This window comes from Nomascus leucogenys, chromosome 16 (genome assembly GCF_006542625.1).
Source record: "Nomascus leucogenys isolate Asia chromosome 16, Asia_NLE_v1, whole genome shotgun sequence".
Taxonomy (NCBI): Eukaryota; Metazoa; Chordata; class Mammalia; order Primates; family Hylobatidae; genus Nomascus; species Nomascus leucogenys.
In genome coordinates, this window is record NC_044396.1 from 95327922 (window position 1) to 95340487 (window position 12566).

Sequence of the window (12566 nt, forward strand, 5' to 3'; positions counted from 1 at the left end):
AGTTGCTCTAAGTCCCTCGCTGCTCCTGGTGCACTTAAGAGCGGGCTCGCTAGGCCAGGCGCGGTCGCTCACGCTTGTAATCCCAGCACTTTGGGAGGCCGAGGTGGGCGGATCATGAGGTCAGGAGATCGAGACCACGGTGAAACCCCGTCTCTACTAAAAATACAAAAAAATTAGCCGGGCGTGGTGGCGGGCGCCTGTAGTCCCAGCTACTCGGAGAGGCTGAGGCAGGAGAATGGCGTGAACCTGGGAGGCGGAGCTTGCAGTGAGCCGAGATCGCACCACTGCACTCCAGCCTGGGCGACAGAGCGAGACTCTGTCTCAAACAAAACAAAACAAAAAAAAGCGGGCTCGCCAGGCCACAGGGTAACAGGAGAGGCAGAGTGCGCGGCATCCTCCATCATGGAAACGCGTCTCGCACCAGCACACGCAGCTGGCCTTTCCACTACTGTTGCCCGTTGATGGCACCACCCAGCTTTTCTCTGCCTGAGGTTGGTATCTGTGCACCTGGGGTTTCTACTCTGCACGTTTTATCTTTTTTTGTTTTCTTGAGATGGAGTTTCACTTGTTGCCCAGGCTGGAGGATAATGCTATAATCTCAGCTCACTGCAACCTCTGCCTCCGGGGTTCAAGTGATTCTCTTGCCTCAGCCTCCTGAGCAGCTGGGACTACAGGTGCCCACCACCGTGCCTGGCTAATTTTTGTATTTTGAGTTGAGACAGGGATTCACCATGTTGGCCAGGCTGGTCTTGAACTCCTGACCTCAGGTGATCTGCTCGCCTCGGCCTCCCAAAGTGCTGGAATTACAGGCATGAGCCACCACACCCGGCAATGTTTTATCTTTTATCCAGGTAGTCTGTGACTATCCAAACGAGGCTCTGACAGTCTGCAGAGATTGTGTCAGTCTGGAGAGAGGTGGGTTAAAGGCAAGTTGTTTGGGGTGAGAAGGGGACGCTGAGGCAGCAGGTGGTCACAGCCTCACATCTTAGAAGGATGCGCTGAGCAGGCCCGGGGTTTTGGGCAAGTGAGGTCCACAGCCCTCTAATGAATGCCTTTAGAGGCCACTGGCCTGCAAGTTCTGATAACGGGGAACAGCCTCAGCGGCCTCTCTCTGGAGCTCCCACTCGCCCCCTCGCCCCCTCCCCTGCTCTGTCCTGAGCTGTGGCTTGGGAGATGTTTCTGGACTGGGACCAGACCCCACAACCTGGAGAGCCAGCTCTGGGCTGGGAATTCCTGGGCTTAATGTCCCGGCATGAAGTCAGCTCCTTGTGTGTCCTCATCTGTAGGGTGAGGGAAGGGCCCATCTCCACCGTCTCCGTGAGGACAGACTCCAAGGTGACGTGGGTCGGGCCTGCACCCTCAGTGGTTTCCTTTCTGGAGTCTGGGCCTGCTCGGCCAGTGCCCTCATTTTCTGTGGAGCTGTTCCATGTCTGGGCACAGAAGCGCCTCTCTGGGAGCAGGTGGGGACATGAGAGCCTCAGGGTCCCTGGAACTGTTTTGTCACAGGCCCCGGGAGGAGCTGGACCTGCTGCCTGAGCCCCTGGGGCAGCCGCCTCCCAGCCAGTGAGCCGCAGTGCGAGAGACTCGGGCCTGAAGCACCAAGGGCCCCACAGCAGGAGGGTGGGGGTGCAGCCTCCAGGGCACTGGGGCCCTCTCGGCTGACCAGGAGCCTTACACAGGTGGCTGCCTCATGGGGTTGGCGGGAGCCCCAGCATGAGGGAGACAGCTGCAGAGGCAGCCCCGAAAGCAAAGCACGGAGCAGATGGCAGAGGGTCCTGGGTGGCAGAGGAGAGGGCGGCAGAGGGTCCTGGGTGGCAGAGGAGAGGGCGGCAGAGGGTCCTGGGTGGCAGAGGAGAGGATGGCAGAGGGTCCCGTGTGGCAGAGGAGAGGATGGCAGAGGGTCCCGCGTGGCAGAGGAGAGGGCAGAGGGCGGCAGAGGGTCCCGGGTGGCAGAGGAGAGGGCGGCTGGGGTCCCGCGTGGCAGGGGAGAGGCGGCTGAGGGTCCCGCGTGGCAGAGGAGAGGATGGCAGAGGGTCCCGCGCGGCAGGGGAGAGGGCGGCTGAGGGTCCCGCGTGGCAGGGGAGAGGGCGGCTGAGGGTCCCGCGTGGCAGGGGAGAGGGCGGCAGAGGGTCCCGCGCGGCAGAGGAGAGGGCGGCTGAGGGTCCCGCGTGGCAGGGGAGAGGGCAGCCGACAGGCAGCTCTGGGAGGATACAGGGTTGGGAAACTGAGGCAGAAGGCCATCGTAAGAGCTAAGAGCTACGTTCGGAGTGTGTGGATGTGATGAGAACTGAACGGGGGCCGCTGGCCTTAGTGACCAGGCAGCAAGTGTGCCCTTGCTGAATTCCAGGCGCTAAAGAACTTGGTGAAGAGCCCAGGCCCCTGCTGAGAGGGTGGCACTTGCACACGTGTGCAATCCTCACCCAAGCTCCTCAGCCTCAGAGCACACCAAGGTGTTTCTCCTCCCCTGTAGAGCAGGAACCGGGGGTCCAGGCTGGGACGCTGATTGGATGTGACAGCCCAGCAGACTCCGTGCTCGGGGTGGCGGCTTCAAAGGACACGGCAGGCGTCAGGGACTTTTCTTTGAGATGGGGTCTTGCTCTGTCGCCCAGGCTGGAGTGCAGGGGCACAATCACAGCTCACTGCAGCCTCAACGTCTGCTCAAGCGATCCTCCAGCCTCGGGCCTCTAAAATGCCAAGATCACAGGTATGAGCCACTGTGCCTGGCCTAGGGACTTCCTTTTTTTTTTTTTTTTTTTTTTTGAGACAGTCTCGCTCTGTTGCCCAGGCTGGAGTGCAGTGGCGCGATATCGGCTCATTGCAAGCTCCACCTCCTGGGTTCACGCCATTCTCCTGCCTCAGCCTCCCCAGTAGCTGGGACTACAGGTACCCACCACCACACCTGGCTAAGTTTTTTGTATTTTTAGTAGAGATGGGGTTTCACCATGTTAGCCAGGATGGTCTTGATCTCCTGACCTCGTGATCCGCCCGCCTCAGCCTCCCAAAGTGCTGGGATTACAGGCGTGAGCCACCGCGCCCAGCCGGCCTGGGGACTTTTTCTATAGTGACGTATGAACACTTGCACACAACGTTTTATTGTACAAAATTCCCCAATACTGCTTTAATAGTGAAAAAAACACACACACAAAGAAGTTTCGACACAGACACAGCTCGTCGTTAGAATTCAAAGTCTTCTCCTGCCATGGTGAGAGCCCAGGCGAACCTCTCCCGCTGTGTTTTGCTGTAGATCTTCTCCACCGGCACCCTGAACCGCTTGCACCTGCGGGAGGCAGCGTCAGCCCAGGCAAGCAGGCAACTCACCCACCTTGAAGGCCAGGTCAGGGCGCTCGGCAAAGGCAAGCGTCCATGCAGCAGAGACACCAGAGCCTCGTGGTGTAGCTGGGGACTGCTCCTCTAGGCCAGCCCCACCCTATGCATGCTGCCACCCTGGAGCATCAGCGAGGTGTCAAAGACAACCTGCTGTGGCCCAGATGTCCACCGGGCAGGGCGCTCAGCCACCTCCCACTCCCAGTGGGCAGGCTGAGCTCCACAGGCCCTCCCGATGACTCGAGTCCAGGCCACTGTCAGCACCCCCACTTCACCCTGCACATCCCAACGTTCAGGGCAGGGAGAGCTGATGACATGGGACTCAGCATCAGGGGTCCCTGTCACAGGGAGGGCCTGTGCTGACCACAGGGGACACGGGCAATGCTGGGACTGAACAGAGGCCTCCTGGAAAACCCAGGCCCCCCAAAGGCCACAGATGGGAACTGAGACCCCAGGCAAACGCACCAGGCAATGCTGATCCTGGGGTCCAGGTAGTTGAGCTTGGACGTGCCCAGGGCCACCTGCTTGTTCTCCTCCTTGTCTGTGGCCTGCACACTCAGCCCCGCCAGCTGCTCCTGCAGCTTCTCCAGGAGCCGCCTCTTCTTCTCCAGGACACTGGCAAGAGAAGAGGAGGCCACGAGGCCCCGTGCTGGACTAGTGCCACCTGAGGAGACCTGCACTTCTCCGGCCCTGCCACCTTCCCTCCCGGTGCAGCCCCATCCCTGCCATTGTCATCAGTCATCCACCACAGCAAAAGACCAGCCCCACCCCAGCTGCCAAGTCAGATACAGAGGAGGGCCCTGGGCGGAGGGTGAGGAGCCCGTCAGGACCTGACTCGCAGGAGGGTGAGATGCTCGACACAACAGACTGAGGCCGGCCCAAGCAGGAGGAGGGCAGCGAGACCAGGCCCAAGACAGCAAACACAAATGTCCTTTAACCTCCGGGAAGCTGCTAAGCCCTCCTTCCTGCCTCCTTAGGGAAAGCAAATTTCAGCACAGAGATGCCCTTTCCACATTACTCGCACCCTCCAACGCCACAACGTCACCCGCGCACGCAACCTTTGACCCCAACTCTTCTAGGAATTTGTGCCACAAACACTCGAATGTGCGTGGAAAGACACTTGCGCCTGCAGAAATACGGCCAAGAATGGGGCAGCCCGCCAGGCCAGAAGCATAGGCCCTGGGAAGTGCCTTCCCAGCATGAGCCACATCCCCAGGGGCAGAGGGGCACATGAGGGGCTGCTGTTTATGTGAAAAAAAGGAGGGAAAACAGAGGGAGAGCCAGCACGCACACACAGTCCTTCTGGAAATGCTTAAGAAATTTTTTTTCTTTTTTTTGAGACGGAGTCTTGCTTTATCACCCAGGCTGGAGTGCAGTTGCACGATCTCAGCTCACTGGAACCTCTGCCTCCCGGGTTCAAGTGACTCTCCTACCTCCTGAGTAGCTGGGACTACAGGCATGTGCCACCACGCACATGATTTTTTTTTTTTTTTTTTTTTTTTTTGTATTTTTAGCAGAGACAGGGTTTCACCATGTTGGCCATGATGGTCTCGAACTCCCAACCTCAAGTGATCTGCCTGCCTCGGCTGCCCAAAGTGTTGGGATTACAGGCGTGAGCAACCTTGCCTGGCCAGGAAATGCTAAAGAAATTTCACAGCAGCTGCCTCTGGGGACAGGAGGTCAGGGGTGGGTCACAGCCTTATTTTTCACTGAATACCCTTTGGTCCAACTGACATTTCCTTCGCACACACCACTATTAAAAACAGACCCCTGCATCTCGGGATGCTCGTCCTGAAGAGAAAGCTCTTACCCTTTAAGAACCACAGCCATGCCAGGAGCAGTGGCTCACGCCTGTAATCCCAGCACTTTGGGAGGCCGAGGCGGGTGGATCACGAGGTCAGGACATTGAGACCATCCTGGCTAACATGGTGAAACTCCGTCTCTACTAAAAATACAAAAATTAGCCAGGCATGGTGGCGTGCACCTGTAATCCCAGCTACTCAGGAGGCTGAGGCAGGAAAATCGTTTGAACGCGGGAGGCAGAGGTTGTGGTGAGCCGAGATCATGCCACTGCACTCCAGCCTGGGCAACAGAGCAAGACACTGTCTCAAAAAAAAGAACCACAGCCACAATAATGAGGAATGAATTAAAGAGGGAACATCACTAAAGAAAGAAAAAAGATACTATGGGAATACTATGAGTAACTGGGCACCAGCCAGTTAGACACCCTAAACAAATTCCCAGAAAGATACAAACTACCAGAACCGACTCACAAAGTATAGAAAATATGAATAGAACTATAACAAGTGATTGTATCAGTAACTTTAAACTTCTCCCAAAGAAAAGCCCAGGCCTAGATGGTTTCACTGGTGAATTCATTTAACAAACTGACCCTAGCCAGGCAGAGCAGTGCAAGCCTATAGTCTCAGCTATTCAGGAGGCTGAGGTGGGAGGATTGCTTGAGCCCAGGAGTTCAAGACCAGCCTGAGCAACACAGCAAGACTCTCTCTCTTTAAAAAGGCACCAATTTTTCATAAACTTTCATGAAATATTAGATATTATATTAAATATTATTCAACTCGTTACCAGTATTACCTTGATACCAAAATCAATGACAGCATAAGAAAACTATAGACTAACATGCTCATGAATACAGATGAAAAAATGTCAACAAAATATCAGCAAACTGAATCCAGCAACAGACAAAAATGATTACACAATTGCTCAAGTAGGATTTATCCCAGGAATGCAAGGATGGTTTCATATCTGATAATCAATTAGTATAATACATCCTATCAATATAAGGAAGGGACAAAAACAAGATCTCAACAGGTGCAGAAAAATCATTTGACAAAATCCAATGCTCTTCATGATAAAAAAAAAAAAAAAGAACCTCAACAAACTAGGAATAGAAGTAAATTTTGTTAACTTGACAAACAGCTTCTGTGAAAAACCTACAGTGAACATCATATTCCATGATAAAAGCATGAGAGTTTTGCCCCCAGTATCAGGAATAAGGCAAGGCTGCCCACTCATGTCCAGTGTACTGGAGATTCCTGCCAGGTCCATAATGCAAAAATATGAAATAAAAGGCATATGATTGGAAAAGAAGAAGTAAAACTATCTCTGTTCGCATACAATATGGCCTTTATAGATACAGTCCTAAGGGCCAGGCACGGTGGCTCTGTAATCTCAGAGCTCTGGGAGGCCCAGGCAGGAATGCTTAAAGCCAGGAGTTCAAGAGTAGCTTGGGCAACATACAAAAATTTTCTTAGTGTAAAAATTAGCCAGGCGTGGCAGTTCGCACCTGTGGTCCCAGCTACTCAGGAGGCTGAGGCGGGAGGATTGCTTGAGCCCAGCAAGTTGAGACTATGGTGAGCTAGGATGCTGAGACATCTGGCTGTCCACATGCAAAAGAATGACCCTGGGCCCTTCCCTCAGACCACACACAAAAATTAACTCAGAACCAATGACCTAAATGTAAGAGTAAACCAATAAACCGCTTAGGAGAAAACAGAAATCTATCTTCATGGCCTTGGGTTAGGCAAAGCCTTCTCAGACACGCTGACTCATCCAAATCTTAAATGTGTCACAGGACACCAACAAGGAAGAACAAAGACATGGCCAGGCATGGTGGCTCATACCTGTAATCCCAGCACTTTGGGAGGCCGAGGTGGGTGGATCACCTGAGGTCAGGAGTTCAAGACCAGCCTGACTGACATGGTGAAACCCCATCTCTACTAAAATACAAAAATTAGCCAGGTATAGTGGCGTGTGTCTGTAGTCCCAGCTACTCAGGAGGCTGAGGCAGAAGAATCGCTTGAACCCGGGAGGCAGAGGTTGCAGTGAGCCAAGATCACGCCACTGCACTCTAGCCTGGGTGACAGAGCAAGACTCCATCACAAAAAAAAAGGGGGCGGGGGGGCTGGGAGTGGTGACTCACACCTGTAATCCCAGTACTTTGAGAGGCTGAGGTGGGCAGATTGCCTGAGCTCAGGAGTTCAAGACCAGCCTGGGCAACACGGTGAAACCCGGTCTCTACTAAAATACAAAAAAATTAGCCGGGCATGGTGGCGGGCGCCTGTAATCCCAGCTACTCGGGAGGCTGAGGCAGGAGAATCACTTGAACCCGGGAGGTGGAGATTGCAGTAAGCTGAGACCGCACCACTGCACTCCAGCCTGGCAACAGAGACTCCGTCTCAAAAAAAAAAAAAAAAAAAAAAATCACAAAATGACAATTGAAGAGGAAAACAAAACTGGCCGTGGGAAGGCACGTCTGAAGCTGCCACATCTGGGTTGGTGTGGGCGGCAAGCTACCTAGGTGCCGAGGCAAGAGACCGAGGGCACGAGCTGTTCCAGTATAATAAAATATATAAGAATAGTTATACTATGGATAGATCATAGATATGATTATATATGAATATTAATCATTAGTTTGTGGCAATTACTCTTTTTTTCCAATATTATAATAATCCCTGCTCTATAATCATAACCTAGGAAAAACCAGGCCATACAGAGATAGGAGCTGAGGGGACATAGTGAGGTGTGACCAGAAGACAAGAGTGCGAGCCTTCTGTTATGCCCAGACAGGGCCATCAGAGGGCTCCTTGGTCTAGCGGTGACGCCAGCGTCTGGGAAGATGCCCGTTGCCAGGCGGACCATGGTCTAGCGGTAGCATCAGTGTCAAGGAAAAACACCTGCTACTTAGCAGACCGGGAAAGGGAGTCTCCTTTTCCCCCGGGGAGTTTAGAGAAGACTCTGCTCCTCCACCTCTTGTGGAGGGTCTGACACCAGTCAGGCTTTCCCTCAGTTATCCGGAGGCCTAACCGTCTCCCTGTGATGCTGTGCTTCAGTGGTCACGCTCTAGTCCGCCTTCATGTTCCATCCTGTACACCTGGCTCTGCCGTTTAGATAGCAGTAGCAAAATTAGTGAAAGTACTAAAAGTCTCTGATATGCAGAAATAACGGCGTAAGCTGTTCTCTCTCTCTCTGCCTCGGCTGCCAAACAGGGAAGGGCCCCGTGTCCAGTGGACATGTGACCCACGTCATCTCACCTATCACTGGAGATGACTCACACTCTTTACCCTGCCCCTTTTGCTTTGTATCCAATAAATAACAGCGCAGCCTGACATTCGGGGCCACTACCGGTCTCCGCGCATTGGTGGTAGTGGTCCCCCGGGCCCAGCTGTCCTTTCTTTTATCTCTTTGTCTCGTGTCTTTATTTCTACAATCTCTCGTCTCTGCACAAGGAGAGGCAACAAGGGTCATCTCCCACCGACCCTGTGGGGCTGGACCCTACAGGTTGGGACAGAGCCCTGGAAGGAGGCATCTGAGGGCATGGGTACTCACCTCCTGGACTTGGCATCCCCTTGGGCTTTGTGCTCAGCCCTCGCCCTCCTCAGCTCTGCCCTGGCCTCAGCCACCTGCTCCTTCTTTGCCTGGATCTGCAGGGAAAGGGTCCAGACAGGGCTGCCCCTCCCCGTCCCGCACCAGCCCCTGCGCCCACACCCTCCCACCCCCTACATGCCCACCGCAGCTGGCTCCCCGGCCTGTGCCGAGGCTCCGGGGAGGAGGAGGGGTCCCTCGAGGGCTGGGCTGGGGGCTCTCCTGGGAGCTGCTACCTTCGTCTGGAGATTCTGCATCGACTTCTCGAACGTACTGGGCGTCACTCGCTGATGGTTGCAGAGAATGGCCACGACTCGGTTGGCTCGGTTGTAGGATAAGATCTTAGCTGCTATGCTGTCCTCGGCTGAGAGGCACGGACTGTCAGAAGCAGCACCCACGGGGCCAGCCACCCTCCCTGTCTGCCCTGAGCCGGACTTACTCAATGCGCCACACAGCGCAGCCCCTTCCACTCACACAGGCACCCACTGGGATGGGGAGAGCGAGGGCCCAGGGTCAGTGACCCTCCGAGGTGGCCCCGAGAGCAGGGCCCAGCGTCTTTAACCACAACAACAAGGCCTCAGGTGGAGCCACAGCACAGGTAGCACCACCCGGGCCTTCCCAGGCCCCATGGCAAGGAGGCCCAGCCGCCTGGACAGGCAAGTCTGCCTGTCACAAGTCCCCAGCACCCGGCTTCCCCTGACGAGTCTGTGGGTCCCTGCCTGTCACAAGTCCCCCAGCCCCCAGCTGTCCCTGCCAAGTCCCCAGCACCCGCTTCCCCTGGCGAGTCTGTGGGTCTCTGCCTGTCACAAGTCCCCAGCACCCGGCTTCCCCTGGCGAGTCTGTGGGTCCCTGCCTGTCACAAGTCCCCAGCACCCAGCTTCCCCTGGCGACATCCCCTCAAGGTACCATGTTGTCTCCATTTTCCAGTCAAGAACGAGGTTCAGAGAACGTAAGCACTGGCCCCAAGGCACCTACTGGAGCGGCCACTCCTTCACGCCCCTCCTGCATGGCCCACCCAGCTCTGGAAGCGCGTCCGCAGTGGGCCCGGCACCTTCATTTCCTCTCCCAGGCCCGGCCTCGGCCCCTACGCCCTCACCCAGAATCTTCTGCCTCCCTCGGTGGAGGGGGCGTCTCCTCTGCTGGGGCTCTCACCTGGATGCCAGCTAGCTCTTCCACATCCCACAGCCCTAATGCTGCCCCAGCTCCAAGGGTGTCCCCAGGGCAGCACAGCACCAGCCTCTGAGGCCCACAGGTGCACACAAAACACATGCCGAGCGTCAGCGCCCCTAAGCACCCAGCCTCAGTGCCTCCTCCAGGAAGCCCTGCTTGGGGAGCACGGTGGGCGCCGGGGTGGGAGGCACCCTCCGGACACAGTCTGCGCGTCCAATCTGCCCGGACATCACACAGCAGCCCGGACATCACGGAGCAGGGGCAGCGCTGAGGGCAGAGGGAGGAGAGGCCCTCGCCGAGCTTAGATGGCATCCCCAGGTTGATGGCAGGGGACAAAGAGCAGAGGGCCCTGAAGCTGAGACAGGGCTGTGGACAGAGGCCCAGAGGTCGGGTGCTCAGACAGCTGAGGGCGGGAGGGACAGAACCACTGGAAAGTGCAGAGGCCTCCTGGGCCTTCAAGAAAGAACCCTGAGGAGGAGCTGAGGAATAACGCCAGGCCTGGCCACGGGGGCCTGAGTAGTGCTCAGCAGCAGGGGCTGCCCCGCAGGGAGCACGTGGCTGGGATGCAGCCGAGGAACAATGCCTGGCCACGGGGCCTGAGTAGGGCTCAGCAGCAGGGGCCGCCCGCAGGGAGAACATGGTTGGGATACCTGGGGTCCCGAGAGCCAGAACCTCCCTCCTCCTCCCCAGGACTCTGGCCACCCAGGCCGCCAAGCAGCCAGCCCACAACCTCTGCCCGTTTCCCAAAGAAGCAGCCCCACCCCGAGGCTCGCTCAACGAGGGCCAGGCGGGGAGCCTGGCCTGGGGCAGGGGCCATGTTCCCCCGCGCTGAGTGTGGGCGTGGGGCCTGCTCACCACGCGTCAGGGCCCGCAGCTGCTCCTGCAGAGTGATGGAGGCGTTGTAGGTCCGGAACACCTTGGCCGTCAGCCCGTCCATCAGCTCCTGGAGGTGCTTGTTCAGGCTGGTTGTCTGGGGAGGAAATGGTCTCTATAATGACGTGGTTTTGTGGGGCCGTCCCAGCCTCCCGCAGGAAGGAAAGGACATTTCAGCCATTGGGTCAGGACAAAACCCTGGGCCTTTCTATGAGAGATGGAGCCAGACTCAGCGCCCACGCCCTCTCGCTGGGTCCTGCCGCCGCCCACTGCTGAGGAAACACAAGCTGGCTTACAGTCAGCCTGTCGAAGAGGTCGTCCTGGGGGTCCTTGTTCTCCATAAAGAGCTGTAAGTTCTTGTACACCTGAAGGAGAAAGAAGGAATTTCAGAGGACAGAAACAACCCGAATCCAGTGAGGACCCGAAGGGCGTCTACGCAGAGCCTGGGAGCCCACGGGAGGCTTCCCTGAGGAAGGTGGCCCGAGCAGCATCGCTGTCTCCCGTCGGCATCCTCCCGTGACACGGCCGCCGCCCTCCAGTGTGGCAGTCACCGCTACCACATGCACAGGTGGCGTGCTCAGGAGGTGGGTGTGACTCCTGCCCTGCAAACCCCCTGGGTGACCGCGGTGGAGTCCCCGGCTCCTTCTTCCATCAATGCCGGATTTCCACCAGGTGAGCCCACACCCTTGTAATGTGGGACACTCATCTGACATCACAGGACCTCAGGGCCCTTAGGGTGCCTGTGTCCAACCTCCCTCCACCAGTCCCTTTGGGGAGAGGACATTAATTCCCTTCTGGAGAGACCAACCCTGCTCCGAGGAAACGCCAGCCTGCACCTGCACCCGTGCCTGCCCTCCCCCTCGGTTTCACCTGCTGGTCCTCCTACAAGTGGCAGGCGGCCTCCCTGAGTGCTGGGCATCGGCTCCAGGGCAGAGGTTGCTGTGGCCTCTGCGCTGCTCTCTCCAGCACCAGCACGGCAGCCCTCCCTCACCAGACACAGGCAGGAGGCCCCGCACCCCCCAACTGGCCCCCTCACCAGCCTGGCATCACAGCTGATGAACCCCATTCTACAAACCCACAGGCACTGGGACACGGCAGGAAGCCCTGGCCCACAGCTCCCGACTTCTGGCTTCTTCCCTCATCTTCCTCTACACGTTTGGTTTCACACCACTGATCGTGACGAGGCTTTATGTCCCGCCTTTTTCTTTACATCACGTGCATTCCGTTACCGAGTGCACTGTAAATGGCTGGCTGGTCCTCTGTCTGGACAGAGTGCGACTCCCCGTCCAGGACTGCACCGCGGCCGACGCTTCACCACGGCCGGGGCACTGTGGTGAGCACCTCCTTGCCTCTTCCTTTTGTGTGCTGGCTTCTGTCTCCTACCTCCGATTAATTCATTCCTTAGGATTGACTTCCCAACCAGACTGCCTGAGGCCTGGCCCTGCCAGGGACTCCTGTTTCTCTGCTGCCCTCAACACCTGTCCCCAAACTTCCATTTCTGTTTTTGAACGGCTCCACTCCATCTCACAGTTAGGTCACATTAATTTTTTTATTTTTATTTTTTAATTTTTAGAGACTAGGTCTGGCTCTGTCACCTGGGCTGGAGTACAGTGGCATGATCATAGCTCACTGCAGCCTCCAACTCCTGGGCTCCAGCAACCCACCCACTGAGCCCTCCTAAGGTGTCTGGACTACAGGCATGGGCCTTGCACCCGGCCTGAGTTACATTTGTGCGTTTGAGGTGCAGGGAGTTCATGCGTGGATCTGTCCAACGTCACTGCAGTGTGGCGCCCACTCAGACAGGGGACACTGTG

General features: G+C 56.5%; 1 protein-coding gene across 2 annotated transcripts in view; it reads right to left on the minus strand.

The window, feature by feature from the left end:
• Positions 1-3088: 3088 nt before the first annotated feature.
• TOP1MT (DNA topoisomerase I mitochondrial) overlaps positions 3089-12566 on the minus strand; it is a 28965-nt gene continuing 19487 nt past the window's right edge. For both annotated transcript variants that reach the window (XM_003280753.4, XM_030795386.1), the window contains 6 exons: positions 11049-11117; positions 10735-10849; positions 8946-9073; positions 8674-8768; positions 3790-3939; positions 3089-3277 (listed from right to left, as the gene is read on the minus strand). In XM_003280753.4, the coding sequence (XP_003280801.2) occupies positions 3175-3277; positions 3790-3939; positions 8674-8768; positions 8946-9073; positions 10735-10849; positions 11049-11117 (660 nt within the window). In that variant the 3' untranslated portion in view covers positions 3089-3174. The remainder of the gene's footprint in view (positions 3278-3789; positions 3940-8673; positions 8769-8945; positions 9074-10734; positions 10850-11048; positions 11118-12566) is intronic.